The sequence below is a fragment of the Perca fluviatilis genome, chromosome 5 (genome assembly GCF_010015445.1).
Source record: "Perca fluviatilis chromosome 5, GENO_Pfluv_1.0, whole genome shotgun sequence".
NCBI lineage: Eukaryota > Metazoa > Chordata > Actinopteri > Perciformes > Percidae > Perca > Perca fluviatilis.
In genome coordinates, this window is record NC_053116.1 from 24,368,002 (window position 1) to 24,388,612 (window position 20,611).

At 40.6% G+C, this 20,611-nt stretch overlaps 1 protein-coding gene across 1 annotated transcript; it reads right to left on the reverse strand.

Annotated features, from left to right (window-relative positions):
* Positions 1-2,416: 2,416 nt before the first annotated feature.
* On the reverse strand, positions 2,417-16,607 carry exosc10 (exosome component 10). The gene is made up of 25 exons (XM_039800738.1): positions 16,416-16,607; positions 15,508-15,644; positions 13,033-13,156; positions 12,842-12,946; positions 12,498-12,657; positions 12,309-12,417; positions 12,144-12,219; positions 11,937-12,047; positions 11,245-11,388; positions 9,679-9,869; positions 9,323-9,479; positions 8,989-9,137; positions 8,763-8,813; positions 8,539-8,650; positions 8,371-8,418; positions 8,189-8,264; positions 8,002-8,108; positions 7,818-7,910; positions 7,660-7,728; positions 7,439-7,556; positions 7,286-7,359; positions 3,629-3,809; positions 3,453-3,517; positions 3,293-3,369; positions 2,417-2,658 (listed from the first exon to the last, which is right to left on the reverse strand). Exons 1-25 carry the CDS (start codon positions 16,536-16,538, stop codon positions 2,628-2,630), a joined length of 2,688 nt encoding a protein of 895 aa, XP_039656672.1. The 5' UTR covers positions 16,539-16,607; the 3' UTR covers positions 2,417-2,627.
* Positions 16,608-20,611: the final 4,004 nt, after the last annotated feature.

Genomic DNA, 20,611 nt, shown 5'->3' on the forward strand with positions numbered 1-20,611 from the left:
TTGCCAATCGTGTGTTGTAGGTGTGTTGGTGCGTTAAGAGTTTAGGAAAGTTGTTAAAAGTATTGAAAAAAGTGTCATAGCGATCGTGAAAAACTGTAAGAGAAGATATTAGAAGCACTTTTCCGATGAGCGCTGAGCGTTACTGCGCAGCCTCCAACTGAGAGAGACGACGTAAATGTGATGTGAGCAACGTGTCTGAAAGTTGTAAGTCTTCTGGTAGCTGTGCCAAGAGAATCATTCCCAATCTTGCAGAGATGGAGAGCGTAGGTAAAGCCTATGTAAGGAGATAACATAGGCACAGGCTAATTATTGCTAACTAAAATGCTAGTTAACATTAGTAATTAAACTTAAACAGCTAACGTGAGTCCAAACTGCCTGCGAGCTTCTCCTGCACTATGTTAATATTTTTATAAAAAATTCTGCTACGGAGCCATAACATGAGATAAGGTAATGGAGCCTTTTATGCATTGACGTGTTTCTTTAGAAATAAACAATGGACAAATAGAGTCTTTAAAAGCTTCAGATGTAAATTTATTCGCTGTCAAAGTGACGTCAAAATGAATAGCAGTCAATGGAATGCGAACGTCGGGTGATCTTTTTGTAGCATCAAAATGGCACCATAGGAGGTTCGGGTTGTGAAGCGAAGCTTACCCCCTTGGCAGTGCCTGACTTTTTGCTAGAAGCTAACAACGTAGCTTTGGCTGAACTTTGGCCTACTTTAAGCATATAAACATTTGCTCACTAAGAACCTGTGAACCACAATCCCAAACTGGCAGTTAGATTTTCTGTGTACTGAATTGTTTACCTAAAGTAATCTTCTTTGACTTTTATGAACACCATGTCCTTTTTTAAATATTAGTTTTTCTAAAATTATATCGCCTTATGGACAGTATCGAAATATATTGCAATATATTGAATCGTGACCCATGTATCGTGATACGTATCGTATCGCCAGATTCTTGCCAATACACAGCCCTAGTCCCTATGTGAGATTGCTGTTCATTGAATAAAGTTCAGCACCTGGGATTAAACACCTCACAGTCAGTAGTCAGTATAAAGCGGAAATTCTGGGTAGGCCTATCCCGAGGAATTGCTACTCCTGCATCTCGAGCATCCTGACCGTGAACATCACTGCCTGGTACGGAAACAGCACAGAACAGGACCTCAGGGCCTTGCAAAGAGTGGTTTGATCGGCTGAACACACAATAGATAGCACAGTGCCCTACCCTGCCTAAAGGATATTTATACCAGGCTACGGCAAGAATAAGGCTAGGAGAGTCAGTTAATATACAAGCCACCTGGATAACAGCCTTTTCTCCTTGGTGATGTCAGGAAGAAGGAACCAGATACACCAGGCGAGCACTGAGAGGCTCTGGAGGAGATCCTACACTCGGGACACTAGGATCCTATCCTATCCTAATCCTGAGCGGGTTGCAACACCTTCTATCACCATCACTTTGCTGTTGTACATGTCATCACTTTGCAGCTACAGTTGATAATGTCCAACAGTACAGGAGAAGCAACAACTGGGCTTGCATCTAGGATGGGCAGGAGGACTTCCCTCTTGTCCCATCCAAACTTGGTGATGGCAATGTACAGCAACAGCAAATTGCAACTGCACAGTTGTAGGACTGGCCCGTACCAGCTACTGCAAAAGCTATGATAGTACTAATGCAACACTCTCCCAGCAAGAAGAGCAAGACGACAAGAATGTCGAGTCTGGAGAAAAAGATGAAGACAGAGTTGATAATGATGAGGATATGGTTTATAAATGTGCAGAGCAGTAGAAGTGCAATGTGCGGTTACTTGAAAGGTTTCCAGTTGTAACAGCTGATTATTTGTGTGACAGTATAGACTTTATATCGACAGTATAGACCATTAGACTTTATAAAACATGGACGTATAGTCTCCGTGATGTCACTATAGGTTTCTGAAGAGCCAATGTAAAGCTTTTTGTGGGTGGGTCCAGCTGTCGCAATATTGGCAGTGCCTGACTCAGCCTAACTCCCGGCTAATGCAAAAATGGGCAAAGACGTGGAGCATGGATGAAGCTGAGGCGGGCCAAATGAAGCCTATATGCTAGCCACCTGTGCCACTCACCTGTCACTCAAATGTTCTTAATTATGCATAACCTTTAAGCAGTCGAGCGGGATGGACTCGCTAAAGTAAAACAAAAAGTTTGAGTTTCCCCACTCCACACTGCCTCTACACATCTGTTACTTTAAATGTTAGTTCTGAAGAACAAACAGAGAACGTTTTATCCAGAGGATAAAGTAAATCAAAAATGTATGTAGTCAAACTCTCTATCCCTGCCAGCACTCCACATCTATTACTTTAAAGTTGATATCAGTGGCGATAGTTCTGAAGAAAGGTCTGATTATGATACTGCTCCACCAAAAAATGTAAGCAAGACATTTTTCCTCTAAAATCATCTTTAATAAAGAGGTCTGTGCTTCCACATATTTACAGGGTAAACTTTTCCACAGATAGAAGAAAATACACTTTGAAATTCATTAAATATTGAAATACTGAATTTCACTTGCAAGAAGGAAAAAATGGAAACATTGTTTCTGCAGGATGAAAAAAAAAAGTTTTAAAATACGACAGAAAATAGTATCAAAGGGAGTTTATCTTTTGGGCCAGTTGTGCCGGAATCCTCTGTAGAGAAGAACAAGACAGAATGGTTAACATACTGTGATGTTTGCATGGGTGTCATTTACACTGGGGACTTGTCCCTACCACTTTCTGAAATGGTTGCTTATGTCCCCATCTCTTTTTAAAAGCAAATTTGTTTAAATGTTTTTTGAAAACACAGATGTGAAATATGTTTTAAATGTACAGAAAGTTTTGAACATGAGCAGAAATCTTGCTGAAACATATCTGAGCTATTCAAGTCCAGGGGTTTATAAATGAATTAAAATGCTGGGAACAGGCACATTTAAAGAGGTTACTTCTACAAACAAAAGACACAAAGGAGGAGGGAAGAGTAAATCATGCCTCCATGTGTGCTGACTCAGCACGGATAACATTACATTACAAAAGTTGATTTACAGGAGAACAAATATTTAAAAGCAATACTGAATGCCTGACTGCAATATATTCCATTATATTTGTATATTTTGAATTGTCCCCTGCTGCATGAATTTAGTGTTTTCCTTTACACAAAAAGACGATTGTACTATACATTTTAGCATAAAAAATTCTCCAGAATGCAGGAAACAAAAGTGATTAACGCTATTTTTTTTTAAAATTTGCATAAGCAAAGAAACTACTCTATACTGTGCATGTTTACCTATCAGATTTTCCAGCCATGTACGACATACTTCGGCTTCCAGCTCCACTATTGGATTTTTGTCCCCTGGGAGTTTTCTGTTGGGTAAAAAGGTTTAATTCACTCACTCACTCATAAAAGACATATTGTTGAATAAACAAATTAATTAACAATCCAATACCTTTTTCTTAAAACCATGGGCTTGTCGGTTTGGATCAAACTGGGTGTTGTCTTTGGATTTTGTACCTGTAAATACAAAAAGGGGTGCACTGAGCTGAATTCATTTTTACAGCGTACAACAACTGTATCTGAAGAAAGAAAGAAGAAGAAGAAAAAATAAAAATCACAAATACATACCAGCAAAGACTTTGAGGTCTGACTGACTGTAGTCAAAAGGCTTGAAGCTGTCTTGGGGCGGCGGTTCTGTCTTTTGGGGCTTCTCTGCCGATTTCATCTGCTTCTTACTCGGTTTGGGAGTCGACTCTCCAACCTCACTGGCGACCCTCTCTCTTTTCTTTCCGCCACCTTTTGCAGATTCCTAATGAAATCGGTTAGCAACATTACATTCAATTCTCAAAATAAACATTTTGATGAATGCATTCTTAAATGGATGTATTTTATTAAACTAGCAAGACAATGAGCAATGTTGGAAGACTGTTCCCAGCTATGGGGTAACTGCATGTAAAGTTTTGTTAAACAAGTCATCAAACAGCTCTCTTTTTTTTTTTAAGATTTTAAATTTTTGATATTTTAATATTCTGGGGTTTATCCATGTATGGTTCACCAATAAATGGCATAAAGTAACATACATCAAGGGGGTCATTAAGAAATTAAAGGAATTATAAATAGATTCATAATAACCGACATTTGCCAAACATGTTTTTCTTTGCTATATACTTGGCAGACATTTAGTTTTACCCCACACACCTGTATGGGCCTCTGATTGAAAGAATTATATTGCAGTGACCTATTTAAGTCAACATTAAATTCACTTATTAGTGATGTAAGAGTCTGAAGTTGAAAATCCAGCTTTGCTGCCATCTAAAGGTTAAACTGTTCTCTTTGTTGACTGAATCCAAGAAAGATCACTGTTTGGTGTCGTCAACTGACTGTGCTTAGTTAAGTTAAAATGTTGACTTCTACAGTTCTAGTTATCTAGCCATCAGGATAGTGGTTGAAGCCGCAGCTGTATGCCAATATCCCAGAATCTACCGTTAATCTTTACCTATGTTTAAACTATGTAACAGTAACATCAGTTGTTCCAATTAACAATACTAATTTGCTAAATCATTTTTCATAGCTGGACATCAAACTTGTGAGCGTGACATATGTTTTTTACAATATCACCTCCCTGGGATCATTTCTGATTCATTCATCCAACAGGCTTAATTTTACCCGATGACAGTTCATTATTTTTTGATAACCAGGACGCAGGCAAAAGAGAAACCTGTGATGTTGGAGCACAATCACAGCACACACCCTTCATAATTTTCAATCATTATATCAGTGCAGTAGAAGCTTAGGAAACCTTTCAAACTGATATTAGACAATAACACTTCACTGCCAAAGTGCCGGCTGAAACTGACAGTTAGCCAGCAGAGCCAATATCTGCCTGCAGTTGGCAGGTTGAGGAGAGTTACTTTCAAGTGCTGCTGCCAAAACTTCTGACTATAATGCATGCCACCACAGGGTGCCAACATGCTTATTTGAAGCCGCCGTTTTAGCCTAAACCAAACTTTTCACATAAGCCATCATCACACAATAGATTTGCTGTGGTGCACGCCTTTACTGTGTGCAGTAGCGACTGATGGCCCAAAGCTCACACAGTGAAAGGCAGAGTCGAAGTGGTGCCATCAGCAGGGTCAGAGGCGAGAGTCAAACAGTGATGACTATTCTTTCTGTTCTCCAGCACCGCGGACAGGAGTCAAAGTCCTGAGACTTTTGTCTAACTGAGCATTTACAACGAAGTGGAAACACCATATGGTGGCATGAGCATGTAGAAGAAACCAAGCGGGAGGGTGCCAAGCAATACCCCAGACAGATGGAGCTAACAGGAAATGGGCTTTTGGAAAGAAAGAAAGATATTAGAGATTGTTGTTCCCCAGGAGGGAAGAAAAGCATTTGATGAGTGGAGGACATGTCTCTAATGCTGCAAGCCCACGCTGTGCATTCTCGTTCCCCAGGCACATCATGAGATGGATAGAAATTTTAAAAGGCCACTGACATGCCGGCGCTGCAGACTGGCAGCAGTGGTTCACCCGCTTGTGAGTCACCATATTTATGTGTAGAAATACCAGCCATGTCTTCAGAAAATGGGGAGCATTGCAGAGGGTTAACCTACCTATTACAGCACAGTCTTGAAAATGCTGTGCCAGGGTCTTGGGTGAACAGAACACTGGATATGTACTTTCCCCACACATCAACAGTGAAGTTGAAGAGTGCAAAGCCTAGTGCAAAGCCTATCTGAAGTGGCATAGAGCAGGGGTTTTCAAATTGGATGAATGTGAGCCTCCCTGTAGAGTAGGTAAGGACAGCCGAGCCCCCCCTTCCCCAAAATCCCGTCCGCCTGCACTAACCCACACATGCCTCTGCAGTAAATGCCATCTTTTGTGTGTTTGATGAGTTTCAATAACAACTGAGAAAATGTAAATATTTTTTTATATTGTATTTGAAGGCATTTTATTTCCACAACTTTTTTAAAAGTGCATTCATAAACGATTCTTTGGAACAGCAAATAATTTCCAACTTCATGCAGGCCTAATTAAGGCTACTTTTAAAATCATTCATCATAAAATCAGTGGGCCTATCCAAAAGTCAACAAAACATGCTGAACATGTGTAATGTTGAGCATTAAACACTTAATTTCCTGCATTCTGGTGAATTTTTATGCACCTATTTCTACCTTTTTCTGAATCAATATGCTAGAAATATCTTATGTAAAAGGGAAACAGATTACAATCCAAATATAAAACCATAATGGAATATATTGCAGTAAGGCTCTCAGGCATTCTGTATTGCGTTCATCCATATATTCTCCTGTAGATCTGCTTTTCTAATTATATCTGAGTCAGCACACATGTAGCCTAGCATCATTTACTCTTCCCTCCTCTTTTGCATCTTTTGAGGAAGTAACCTCAATTATACATTATTCATTTTAATTTATTAATAAACCTCTGGACTGTAATATTTCAGATGTTTGAGCAAGATTTCTGCTCAGATTTGGAGGAGTCGTGATATTTTGTGAAAAGTTAAGTTATAATAGGTTATTACAAGAGTAAAGTCACTATTTTCAGAAAATAATCTACCTGCAACAGTCTGCAGTGCAATACGAGATTGCTCTGCTGATACGGTACATCTCAGACCTTCTGAGCCCCGTTTGGGTCTCTGGTCTCTGAATGAGACAAAGTTTAGGGAAGTGGCTATACGCTGCTCTACATCGGAGATGGAAAACCGAAACTACTGCAGAAATACACGGAGCTCAAACGCAACACATCTGCTGCAGCAGGTCCACAGCAGACCGCGTCCTTTATAAACCTGAAGCTGCACAGCTTTTTACAGCGAAAGTGGACACTAAGCGACGTCCGGTTTTATATTTGTCAGTCAACTTTTCAAAATACATTCGGGGCTACACTCAAAACATTTGGGGCTGAAGCCCTGGCAAAATCAGCTGATGCCACGTCTGTGACAGTGGGAACAATGAGGCCGGGCTCGATGCGGGGCTGCACTGCAGAGAGAAATAAACGCAAGTCGTCCTCCACCTGCAGCCTTGATCTGTATTTGTTTTTAAATCAGGGTCAGTGCAGAAACCCCACACTCACACAAGTAGGTGGAGGTGGAAGGGGATTAGGACTTTTATCGCCTTAGTGGAGACCTGGGGGAACTCGCTCTCCACAGACAACCATAAACGCGTGATCGGCATTTCTCCCAGTCTGTGTCACACTGGGGAGGCACGCCTCACCTATTGAAAACCCCTGGCATAGAGGAAATTGAAGAACTGGAGAACGAATGACTCACCGCTGCCTGCTGGCGAACAGTGGCAACATTCTGGAGAGACTCCTGGTAGCTCTGTTTAGCCTGGTTTCTTTCCTCTGTGGAAATCAACAAGATAACACAATGAGTGACGTTACTTTAGAAAGTGCAAATTTAGAGCAAGTTTCACCCCATTACCTGCCACTTTCTTTGTGTGTTCCTTTGCTTCTTCCTTGGCTTTCCTATTGGCCTCCTTCTTGGCCTCCAACTCCTTCTGTTGCTGTTCCATACTCAGCAGTTTCCATCTTTTACTAATCTGTAAACATGAGATGGTACAGCTATGAACATTCAAACATGTAGTTAGGAGGACAACACAAATAAGTCTGGATGTAGATGGATGTATGGAGCCCTTTGATTACCTCAAATATTTTTGAAGATGGGTCAAACTTGGCATTCTTGCTGATGTGCACATCACTGGAGGGTAAGTACTGAAATCACAAGGAAGACCGTTGAATACCGTGTGTCCGGTTAAATAAAATACAAACAATACTGAGTGTGATCACTGATCATCTCTTACCATTCTGAAAGGGTTTTCAAAACACTCAATGATCCGTCTGGCTTTCATCTGAGCCACAGAGAGGGACTCGTGGTCATTCTGTGTTTCCAGCTCCTTCAGAAAGGAGGCAGAGTTCCCACATTAGGTAAAAGCGTTGCATACAAATCGACCGGCTTAATAAAGGAAACTAAAAGTTGATCTCTACCTCGAACTGTGTGATTTTAGCTGCTGCCATAAGACCACTTGTTTTCTGCACAACATCCATCTTGGGCTCATCCTCTGCGAAGAGCACCCCTTGTTTGACAGGCAGTTCTGAAAATAAATACATTTGTTTGAGGCCTAAAATACTAAAATCAGCAGAATAATCAGTAGTATCAGAGTATCAAGCTTACCATCAGGAGAACAGTGCTGGAGATCGCTCTCAGAGACCCTGGATGTATCATGAGGACCAAACATTGTGACCTCGGGCTGGAGAATGACACAAAACCACATTAATTGTCATCCCAGTCTTGGTTTCTTTGACAAATACGGATTGCAAAAACTAAAAATTCTATCTGGTCAGTTTTTAACCAACCTTTTTTATGGGTGTGAGTCCTTTCTTCTTTTCAGCTGCAATCTCAGCCTGTGTGAAGTGCAGAAAACATTGCGATGTTTGATTGATTAAGGTACCTTCATTGACAAGGGGCTTAACAACACAAATATTGAAATTGCATTCCCACTTCTGACATCCATCTTCTCTTACCTTAAGAAGAGGCATTTCTCTCGCCTGCTGCACTAACAAATGGAGCTCATTGACCTGCTGCCTGACCAGTGGGGGTACAGGGTTACAGCAGGCAATGATGCCCTGAGGCTCTCTGAGTAGATAAAGACAAAATACTGTGCTGGAGGTTATGAATAAAAACACTAAACTCACCTGCACTGAAGTGAGAGAACAACACGGAAAATTTGGAAATCTAATCAACTTACTTGGGCAGCTCCTCAGATATCTTGTTCATCATGTGAGTGGGCAGGGTAAATCTAAAAACACAAAAATAACACTATATTCTAATAAGGCAGATGTAGAAAAACTATGAATGATTGTAAAAGCAGGGAGATGTGTGACGGAAAATCTGGCTGGGCACAAACTATAAATAGAAAAACAGCTCTAACGGATTTCCAGAACAGTGAGTCCATCCATTTCCAAACAGCCTACCCGGTGCTTTCATCTTCCTGCCTGGCCAGCTTGTCCCTCCAGGCAAATAGCAGTCTGAAGGCAGTGAGCTGCTGGGTGTTAAAAGATCTTTTCTGCTTCCTCTGCAGCTCCAAATATGACTCCTCTGTGAATATAGGCTTCATGTATTTCTGTATGGAAGGAAGGCACACGGTGAATCATATTAAATGACAGAAAATTACAGAAAATGCAAGAGATTATGGTGTAGAAATATATAAGAAACTAGTGGATAGAGAACAGTGGAACAGGAGTATAGAAGCGTGTTTTTAAGTGATAATTTAATCCTAATGGTGTACGATGTGAGATTTGTGCTCACCTTCAGAGAAATGTCTTTGCTCTTGTTCCAGACACTCTGCAGCAGGCCAGGCTGCCCGTGGTTAAAGTCCAGCAGCTGCACCTTCACACAGTCATAGATGTAAAGGAGGTAGTGGGTGTCCATCCGGGCGTACTGCACCATCTCATCTGGCAAAGGGCTACAGGGCCGAGTTATGGAACATGTTTTATAAGTCAATCATAATCTTTTAAGAATAATATTACAAAAAATTCGTAAATACTATGATGGATTGTCCTTTAAAAAGGAATTTAAAAGAGATTAAAAGAAACTCTATCCCTCCGTTAAACCTAAACAAAAACTATAGAATGAAGCATCAAATGGCCCTGCCATCTCCATACCGAATCCTCCAGTCAGCCAGCTGGTAGCGTTTCTCTGAGTTCACATTGCAGAAGTGTTTGAGCAGTTGGTCGAGGGAATGTCTGGCCAGGTTCAGAGCTCGGCTGGCCTGATGCGTGTCAAACAGGTTGACGACATACAAGCCAAAGTCCCTCTGCAGCCACTCAATGTCAGAGTCAGCACCGTGAAATACCTGAGAAAAGGAGAGAAAGTACATTGGGCTGAAACCTCTCTGAAGAGGTACCAAATTATTTTAAAGAAAAAATTAAATTGCTTTAAGCAATGCTTAGATACAGAAAAAATATATATGAACCAAAATGATTACAAACTGGGGACACACCAGGTGACATTTTTTGCTCTTCCATTTGGATTATTTTTCACAGATCTCTCAGCAGTTCAAGCCCACACAACACACTTTCACAGGTATCCTACAGTGTGTGAGTCATGGTGGCTCCCACACACCACAGGACACCCGCTAACTTTATCTAAACATGTTTGAAAACTTTGGAGCTCCGAGACACCTCAAGGAACTCAGACATTTTCAAGATGAAATCTTTACAAACTTCACATTACTACACTAGTGGGGATTTTTCCTCTCCAGGGTACGTTCAGATTTCAATAGGAGATGATTAGACGGATGCAACCAGTTCATAAGGTAGTCTGAGCCATCTTTAATTTCACCTGCTTAAAAAAGAAAAAGAAATCCCTTGAGGCCATTTAAATTGCTGAGATTTGGGATTGCAATGACAAAGCTAGACACAGCTTTGCAATGCCGACCGACAGGGCAAACGGAACAAGTGGTGAGACAACCAGACAGGTTCTCTTTAAATATTCTCAGTTTAATTATCTAAACCACTTATTTGGAAGTAAAACTCAAAAGGGAATGCACCAGAAATATCTGTCATATTTTTCCACTGCATTGTAAAACTCCTTGTGCACACAACTACTATATGGCAATTTGGTCAAAGTTGAACTAGGAGTTAGCTCGGCAAGATCTAAAAGATTTGGACAGTTTAGCATACATGCTTCAAGTGTTAATATGATGTGCTTACTGAAAATCTGTGGTGTGGTTGCTCTGTGCATCTGCCAAGATGTGTCTAGCAGAGTTGTCATGTCCTCAGATTTTTAATAGAGATGCACCGATTGCAACTTTCTAGGCCGATTCCGATTTTCTTTGAGTTAGGCCAGCAGATACCAATTTTAGCCGATTCAAATTTAATTTTTACTAACTGCTTTACAGCACACACAAATATTTATTTTCCATCTTTTCTTTAATAGAACATTTTTTGAACAGATAATGGATCACTATAAAATAGAACTATATAAATTACTCCTGGTGTGGGAAATTCACACACATCTAAAGTGCAATGTTAGAACCGTTTCCTTCTTTTCACATCCAATATCCAAACTAAAAAAAATTTGATTTTGGTTATTGGTGTCGTCCCTCCACCCTACTTTTTCCTTGCAGGTGTCAACTCGAATCAGATGGTAATCTCATCTTCCCTTTAGACAGTGAAAGCCATAGAACAGGATACAGGAACAAATCTTTTGTGGAGCGGTTCCATTACCTTGACAATAGCCGGGTCAGTGAATGCCTCGTTGAGGATGTACAACTCGCTGCGGAGCTCAATGGCGTCGATGATGAAGTCCTCCTCTCTGCTGGAGATCTGTATCAGACAGGTGAGGCCGAGGAAACTCCTGTAGGAGTGGTGCTGCGACAGAGAACGGAGTGTTAACAAAACACTGATCTACAGGCTTTGTAATCAGAATTAAAGCTATAGTGCGTAGTTTGTCTCCCCCATGAGGAATTCTAAGTAATGACAACAAAACTGTTGGCGCGTCCATATAATACAAGTCTTCCGTGACCACCCCCAACCCCACCCCACAGTTGCTAGTAGCCAAGGAGGACACGGAGCATTAAAGAAAGCATGGACTCTTCAGAAGAGGTAATTATCTTCACTCAAGTTTCTGCGCGGGAAAGTCACCGGACGATACCAGTTTCTGAACATAGCCATACTGAGAAATACAGAGAGTTATGTGGAGCTGATAGTCTTAATTAGCTTTGTAGCAACTCATTTGGCAACGCCTTGAATGCAACGGAGGTTCAATAATATAAAAAAGTTACACTCTAAAGCTTTAACCACCGAATTGAATCAGTGCCTTCCTGCTTGGCTGTTGTATTGGATCACATTCCATCATATAGGCATATAGATATTGTGCCCACCACCTGTACATTTAAGAACTTTTTCTAATCCTGTACCTCAAGGTCCACTGCAAATTCAGACAATTTGCAAAGCTTCTCATTCAGAGCCACCAGATCCTCCAGTGTGTCAATGAAGGAGCATTTGGTCTCAGTCAACGGTTTGTACATCTAAAAAAACAAAACAAAAAAAATCCACAAATGACAGATTTAGTAGAATCCCAACTGACAATGAGCGAATCATATTATAGGATTATAATAACTTACCTGTGGTTCTGGCTTGGACAGAACAGTTTCTGGTATTGTAAGATGATCCAGTTCATATTGGTATGGGTGTGCAAACCTACATGGATCAGAATCACAAGTTTAGATGGACAAAGGAAAATTAGGAAAAAGACACAATGTTATTATTACAAAAGAGACCAGTCTTACATGTCTTCAACATGTTCCTGAGTTCTCTGCTGGTGAATGAAGTCAGCCAGAGCAGCCGGAACATCAAGGTCCTCGGGTCTCTCTTTACGGATTTGCTTGTTGGTGAAATCTACGATTGGAGAGGAAATATGTTACAAATGTTTATGAAAACAACAGATGGGAAGAACATGAGAGTGAGAAGTATCTTACATGAAGGTAGAGGCTTTACTGCATTGGGTTTGATGAAGATCTTGGGAATAAATGGTGTGTTGCTGTTGTCAACTTTTTCCTTGAATTTCATCTGAGGCCTAGCAATATTCTTGGCTTGGAGCAGTCGGAACGTCTCAGAACGATTGCCAGAGCTTGAACCCTGATGAATAAAAGCATTGTTGACAAAAAGGTGTGAAGCATGACTATGCAAGTGTTAAAAAAAACAAAACAAATGTTCCAGTGCTTTAAAATGCCAGGACTGTCACATGACTTTTTAGCTTGAATGTGGTCCCACACCCCCACAAAATACTGCAGAATTAGAGCTGAGAGGTTAATTAGCCAACCATGCGATTCCAGCTGGAAACAACAATCTTGGGAGGCTGAAACTCTGCAGGCATGACAGGCTGCTGGTTCCTGTTCACCCCATCAGCTTCATCGAGAAGAATCCCCTGGAAAACAGATGCAAGAGCTCGGTTGGTTTACAAAGACTTTTTTATGAAGAAATTTGTACAACACCAAAGCCGTAGGTCCATACCACTCTTTCGAGGATGACGTCGTTCGAGTCCACAACCAAGTCAAACCTCTCCTCCAGCCCCGTCAGCTTATTCCGGTCTCTCATGCGAGATCTGCAGCCGTGGTGCTGCATTATCTGACTCATGCTGACACAGGGACACAGTGAAAAGAACTTATTTCTCTTATTGAGAAACAAAGTGGCAGGTTAATCAGCAAACCTGCTCTTCTGTTTGAATGTCTCAGTCAGACTTGTTTTAAATATAGCAAAATTGTCTTAGCATTGAAACAGGATGTGATGTCATTGTTCGGACAAAAGTAATCAGGAACTATTGAGTGGAGCAATCATAAGGTGCTTCTCCTCATGTCGCTTAAATTGCCTCCTCGACTCCTCCACTTGGCTCCCTTCCTCACGTCTTAGTCCCTCCCACCGAGGAGGCACGGGAGAGACGCGAGGATATCATCGGAGGAGAGAGGCAACGCGCTACTGTGTTTTAGAGGGATGAGATGTCCTTTCCTCTGAAGCGTCACATTAATTCGTCAGCTGTTTGGGCGGAGTTAGCAACTCCTTCAACTGCACGGCTACCGGGAAGGCTGTTCTCGTGTATCCTCGCCTATAGCTCCTCGATGATCCCTCCTCAATGCTTGCTCCTCGGGGCAGAAATAAGAGCTTTGAGACGGCCTTCACCGAGGAGGGACAGAACAACTTCCGGTTCAGCCGAGGAGCTATCAAATAAGGGCCATGAGATGCAGCTATAACTGTGAATAGACTATGAGAGTGATGTTGCAGTTAGGGTTGGGTATCGAACCCGGTACCGACCGAATCACTTCAGTACTACCAAGTATTGGTTCACGTGAAATCAAACGGTGGCAAATTTTGGTACCTGAGAGTAAGCGCAAGCTTATCTGTCCTCTCTGCACGTTGACAGAGAGCAGAGGTCCGACACGCGCGCGAAGAGGTGCGGACGGAGCAACGTCGGCTCTGCAGTTTTGTTGAAGTCACAGTGAGTCACGGCGATGCCGATAAAGTGGTTTCAAGTGTGGTTACAGTTTTTCAAAACTTCACGCAGACACCTTTCACCGTGATATATTGATGGCGAGCCGAAAGTGGTCGCGGTGCTGTTGACGTTACACTTTCTATGACATGAGCAGGCACAACAGTGGTTTCAATGCCCTGGGGACTGACTGACAGGCTGAGGTTGAAAGGCAAGGCAACTTTATTTCTACAGCACCTTTCAGCAACAAGGCAATTAAAGAGCAATTATAAACTGTCATGATTAAAATAAAACAGGCTAAAATATAATATACAAATACAACAATAAAAGTTACAGTGAGTAAGAAATGTAAAATTATTCAATTTAATAGGTTGTAGGGACAGGTTTGGGAGGAAAAAGGGAGGAGTTTTATTTTTGTTTAATTTCTGTATATATATATATATATAAAAATTTAATTACAGAGGGAAAGTACTGAAAAAAGTACTGTTGGGTACCGGAACCGAAATCCAGGTATCGGTAGTGGTATTGTTTCAGATGCGAAAGGTACCCAACCCTAGTTGCAGTATGTAGTCTGTTAGTGTACTAAGTGGGGTGATATGACAACACTAGAATCAATCCCCCAGCATTTCCAAAGGCAAGACACATCAAAACAATGTTCTTTCTCTTCACTAAATTCAAGTCTACGTTCAACAAAGGTGAACTTTGACCTGCGAATGTTTTTTTTTTCCTGTTACTGAAATGTACATATCGTAATGTCTCAGTGTACTCTGAAATTAAAGCACAGAACAAATAAAATAAAAAAAGGAATCACGCAATATTAAATCCTAAAATCCTAAATCATTCAGCAGCCGAACACACTTGTGGCATTCTTTCTACAACGGAAATGAAACATTGATTAGAAAGTTCGTCCCAAAAGTGTTTCAGAAGTTCCCACAAATGTGTTGCACTTGTAGTTTGCTTTGCTTTCACCAGTCTGAGCAGTTCATCCCAAACCACCTCGATGGGAGTTCAGTCTGGAGAGACTGTGATGGTCTACCATCATTTGAAGCATACCGTCTAGTTCTTTTCATCTAATGTTTTAAGGTCATTAACTTGCTGTTGGATGAACCGCTGACAAATCCAGTCTATCTTCCTTTGTTAACGGTCTTTATCACAGCATTCTGATTGCAATATAAACTACTACTACTTTAGTTTGTATGTAATCCGCAAAAGTTAGGGCACCTGTAGGTATTGTTTGCATTAACTTTGAAAGCATAATTTAATTCCATTTCTGCCGGAAAGCTATAAATTAACTAATTTCTTAATCCCTGAAAAGGACTGTTTTCTATCAAAGTTTTTTGGTGATTTTAACTTCTTTTTTTCTCAACCTTGGGCAGTTTACCACTTACCTTTGTACCATTTAAAGTTATTCTCTAGACATGAACTGCTTAAATTGAAATAAAAACAAGAAAAAATGAGAATGTCCTAAAACGTTTGACTTGTGTAGTGTGTGTATATATACTTACCAGTGCAAGAGCTTATCTCCTTGACTTTCACAGAACTCCTGGAAGCCCGGGAAGCTCCGATAGAAATCATATTCATCTCCAGTTTGAGGCAAGCCGGCGGATGCTTTGGTGGCGGATAATACAGCACCCAATCCATACTGCAGAGGAGAGACAGGCGTTCGTGTTAGTCAATACTAACACAATACAATGTAGTAAAATAAAAATGTACGGAAGGGTGTCAAAATGTAGTGTTTACATTGCTTTCTAGTTTAACAAATGTCTGATATGAGGGTTTTCACACCATGGTTAGTCCTATTCAATTAAAGATGGCAGTTACGTATTTTAACTTACACGAATGCAGTGTTTAAAAAAATAGTTGATATTTAACTAGTGGAATGACAGAAAATTTGTTGTTTTTTTTCTAACTTTTTTGAAGTTTTAGCTATTTCTTTAAAAAAAAAAAAAAAAAAAAAAACACCTGCTGGTGACAGCTTCTGAAATGTGTATATTTGCTAGCGAAGTTAGATATCATTAACCTTAGCCCTAAACTCAAATTTGAGACGAAACCATTAATCTACACAATCTATATATTAACGTTAGTTGAAACGTAGCTACATTTAATTGCGGCTCGAAGGTTAACGTTACATGAAAACATTTGCCTTAAGACAGGCATATTTTTCGTCTAATGAAGTTAGCACACTAAATAGGCTCAACTATTTTAATAAAAGACCAATACCTTATCAATTACTTATACTATAAAGATAACACAACATCAAATCTTGTGTCAACGGATAACTGTGAATGTTTTCTACCAACACAGAGCTAATGTGAGCGTTACAGCTCGTCGCCAACAAGCACACGTTGCCCACCTGAGTGCTAGCCTGAACTTAAAAACTGCGTGCAGCTTGGTTAGTTTTACGTTCACCTACTTTAACAAAAGCATCCGCGTCTTTAAAACCGGGACACAAGTGGGCTTTTTTCTCGTCGTTGGTGTCTAAATTGGTTTCTTGAAGGCCGCTGTTTGTGGAGTCTTTACTCTTTGAAGAATCCATAATCAGTTTGGTGCTGCTGTGTACATGTGAGCAGCAGGAAGCAGCCCCCGTTCCTCACTGTTTTTCTTGAGCTGCCAGGAAGGGAGCCGAGGGAGACAGCGCCACCTAACGCCGTGGAGTGGACGGGCCGCGAAAGGACGGACTGTGTTTTCTACAAATTTAAGAGAAATATTGCTACATAACCACATGCAAAATGTTTGAATTCATAACTGAAGTAATTCCTGACATTTATAAATGTTATTTCACATTAGCTGTCTTTGTTTTAATGTTGTGTTGATTACTTTCACTCAGATTGAAATTCAAATCAAGATCATGGTCATTCATCTTGTAATTAATTCCACTGCATGGCCAAGCTCTGGTCCTCAGTGTTCCCGTTCAGTGCAGTGACACTGCAGACACAACCCCCTGTGTTGGCTCACCCATCCAACCTGACCAGTGTTTCACCACGATGCTGGTACCATGAGGGGGCAGTATTGACATTTGCAATCTGCAGCAACTATACTGCAACTGCATTGAGTTGGTGGGCTATAGGGAGAAATCATATACACCAATCATGTCTTAGACAATATCTCAGTTAGAGCTATCGAAGCCGTATCTAAATTATTTTTTTTGCAATAGAGGGGATGCTGTGGGTATACTAATCAAACAGAAATACCCTGCCTTCATTGTGTGGTGTACAAAGAAGTTACAGTAGCATAGTGTTGTGATTCAGTGGTCAATATCATGCAAAGAGCCATCGCCAAAGTATTGACACACCAGCTCATTATGGATGATTTGTGGTGTGTAGGGAGAAACCTCTCTTTTCTTCACTTCCCCTTCCTATTGATCTCTTCACAGGGTCCTCTCCCTCTTATTATCTTAAAAGCATCTCTGCAACACTGGCTCAATCAATATTTCACAGTAGCTTTCCATGTCATTGCCTTGTTTTAGTGGAAGGCATCTGAACTTCAGCAGATATATGCTCTAATAATCCGGAGAAATGAATCAGCATTCTTTGCAAAAGCTACTGCACCAAGCCAACTATGTTTTGTGTATTCTTTTAGATTAGATTCAAAACCTTAGCTTCTCTTTGATAGATATTTGTAGTATTATATAATAACACAATTAGTATACTATAGAGCAAAACCCTTTGCAAATGTGTTCTTTTTCACTGGATAGGACATTACTGCTGCCATTTACTCTCATTTAAATGCTTTTTTCATAATATTATGGATTTTATAGCTTTGATGGTGCCCCAAGGCACCACTCAAATTCTTCCTGCAGTGAAAGACACTAAAATTGCTGATGCTGAAAATGACAGTGTGCCACACATAATTCAAAGAAATGCAAGAGAAAATCCTCAGTGAATTATTTTTATTAACTCCCTCATTTAGAAAACACAAATGCACCAAACGATATCGTACATGCACAGCTTCAGCATATCAAGATCAGCTGATGACTTTTCAATGTGAAAACGTTACTGCCACGATCTCACAGAGATCACCGGACATCAAAATACTGAGGAGTCACAACAGAAAGGCCAAGCGTTGTCACCCAGAGCTCTAATTCTATTTCTTCATCAATCTTTATGGAATTACAAATTTTTGGGCAACTCATTTATTTCTGAATAATTCTGCCTTTCCTGATCTTGAAAGTAGCAAGAAAATTGTAAAGTTGTATTGGTATAAAAAGACAAAAAGTACTAGTAGATAATACAACTTGTATTATCTACTGTGCACTGGCCGACTACCTTGTAACAGGTAGTGTTTGTGTGTGTCATTGCACCAAAAGGCTGTGTGTGATAGCAGCTGCGAAGAAATGATTTTCTCTGCTCATCTATTTTTCAGATTCTGGGTTTGACAGAGAATTACAATTGGAAGTAGGACACCACAGTTTGGTCTCCCATTTGGGGGCGTTGCTTCAAATCACAACAAAATACATACAGTATGTACAGTTTACTGCATGAAGGCAAAAGAGATGTCATCACACTGGCTCTTAATTGTTATTTTAAAGCAACACTTGACCTTTGTGCAGAATATTTAGAAGAAACAAAATAAAACAACCAGGAACCATATCAAACATAAAAAAAGAGAAAGTCAAAATCAAAACAACTCCACAGTACTGATACGTTACAAAAGAGATTGGCAATGCTTCTATGTACCCAAGAAACAAGTTAATAAACTGCGTAATGTTGTCTTTTTTCAGTTCATATAATCAATAAATCAGCCATAAAGATGCATTTCCTGTGTAAACATTTGTTAGCTTAACAATGACATTCTGTGATGAAAGAATGTATACAGATTAACCACACGTAAAGCCACAAAAACAACAAAAGAGGATTCAAAGACTTTTAATACAAACTTGTACCTGACCTGGCCTTGGATTCATGAGCTTTTTTTCCCCATGTGTTCCTTTGAACTTGCAATCCATGCTAATTTGATAGAAAAACAGACATTAAACTCGTTTTTCTACTTCCCATATTGACCTTGTATTACTCTATGGTATTCCTGGCTTCAGTTCCTTCCTCCCCCCCCCCCCCCCCCCCCCCCCCCCCCCCCCCCCCCCCCCCCCCCCCCCCCCCCCCCCCCCCCCCCCCCCCCCCCCCCCCCCCCCCCCCCCCCCCCCCCCCCCCCCCCCCCCCCCCCCAAAAAAAAAAAAAAAAAAAAAAAAAAAAACACAACAACACACACAACAACACACACACACAAAAAAAAACACACACCCACCCTTGAATCTTCCTGGTGTCATCTTGATGGGATTGTCCTGATTTAGTCCTCCCTAAATCCTGATACATTAGTCTTGTGTGGGTGTCATTAGTACCATTACTCCTATGCCCTTTCCCACAAAAGCCCCTCAGGCCTGCTCTAATTCATTAAGATGTTTAAATGTCTTCTAAATCATGGCGCATATCAGGCTTTCCATTTGTCAAGTCAGACTGTTAAATAGACCCTTGCGTTGTGTGCTGACAGATTACAGATCTATCTGCTCCTGCCACTTTTGGGCTATTGAAAGGTAGGGTGAAGCAGGTCTGAATACCTGAGCAGTGGGGTTTCGCTGAAATACATTAAATAAACAAAGCCAACACTTACCACATAAAAAAGCCAATACAACTGACAAGAAAGGACAGATTCACAAAGTATTAAAACACAGCTGACCATACATTTTGCCAAATAATGTCTAAGCTGGTGGCTAGATTTCAATTATCAGACGGGCACAATTGGCAGCACTTAAAACCCCTCGTCTCGACTGCAATGGCTGATTGTGCACGTTGACTGGCATGACTACTGTGTGTTGCCCAGATGGATGTAGCCTATTAGGGCTCCCATTAATGATTATTTATTGATCAATCAGTCAGTCTACAAAATGTCAGAAAATTTAAAAGAAATGCACATCACAATTACCCAGAGGGCAAGGTGCTGTTTTCAAATGTATATGTTGTTTTGTCTTACCAACAGTCTAAAACCCGAAGATACCATACCATGGACACCATCATAGATATAAAACAATCAAAAAACCAAATGTTTTATATCTATGGATACCATGGCCACTTAGAATTCTGGATCCTGATTGACGGGCAGGTGTTGCTTTATGTCTGGTAACCAGACACTTCTGACACATTGTTGCTATTATAAATGAATGCACCAGTACTAAATGGATTTGACAAAAATAATCCTAACTCAAGGTAAATTTAATGTAATATATTTACTGTAATAAATCCCAAAATGACCCCAATGCGTCATCAGATATTAAGGAAACATGCTAAGTTGAAATACTATTACTATATTACTATATATTACTATCCTACTACTTTTCTGACAACAATGCTAATGCCAGTATTTTTTCATTTCCGTTCCATGTCAGAATTTCTATTTGTGTTTTGGCCTCTGTGTTGATATCAACTGCCCAGTTTGACAGCCAGACTGGGTTGCCAGATATAGCCTACCTGTAAAAACGTAAACCCAGCGCGGGATCAACAGAGATAAATTCTACCTGACTTAAACCCTGGCATGTTTCTAACAGTTGCGTGACCAGAGACGTTACAAATCCCGGGTAAATATTGGCGATGTATCTGAAAGATGGAGACAGCTTGGAGC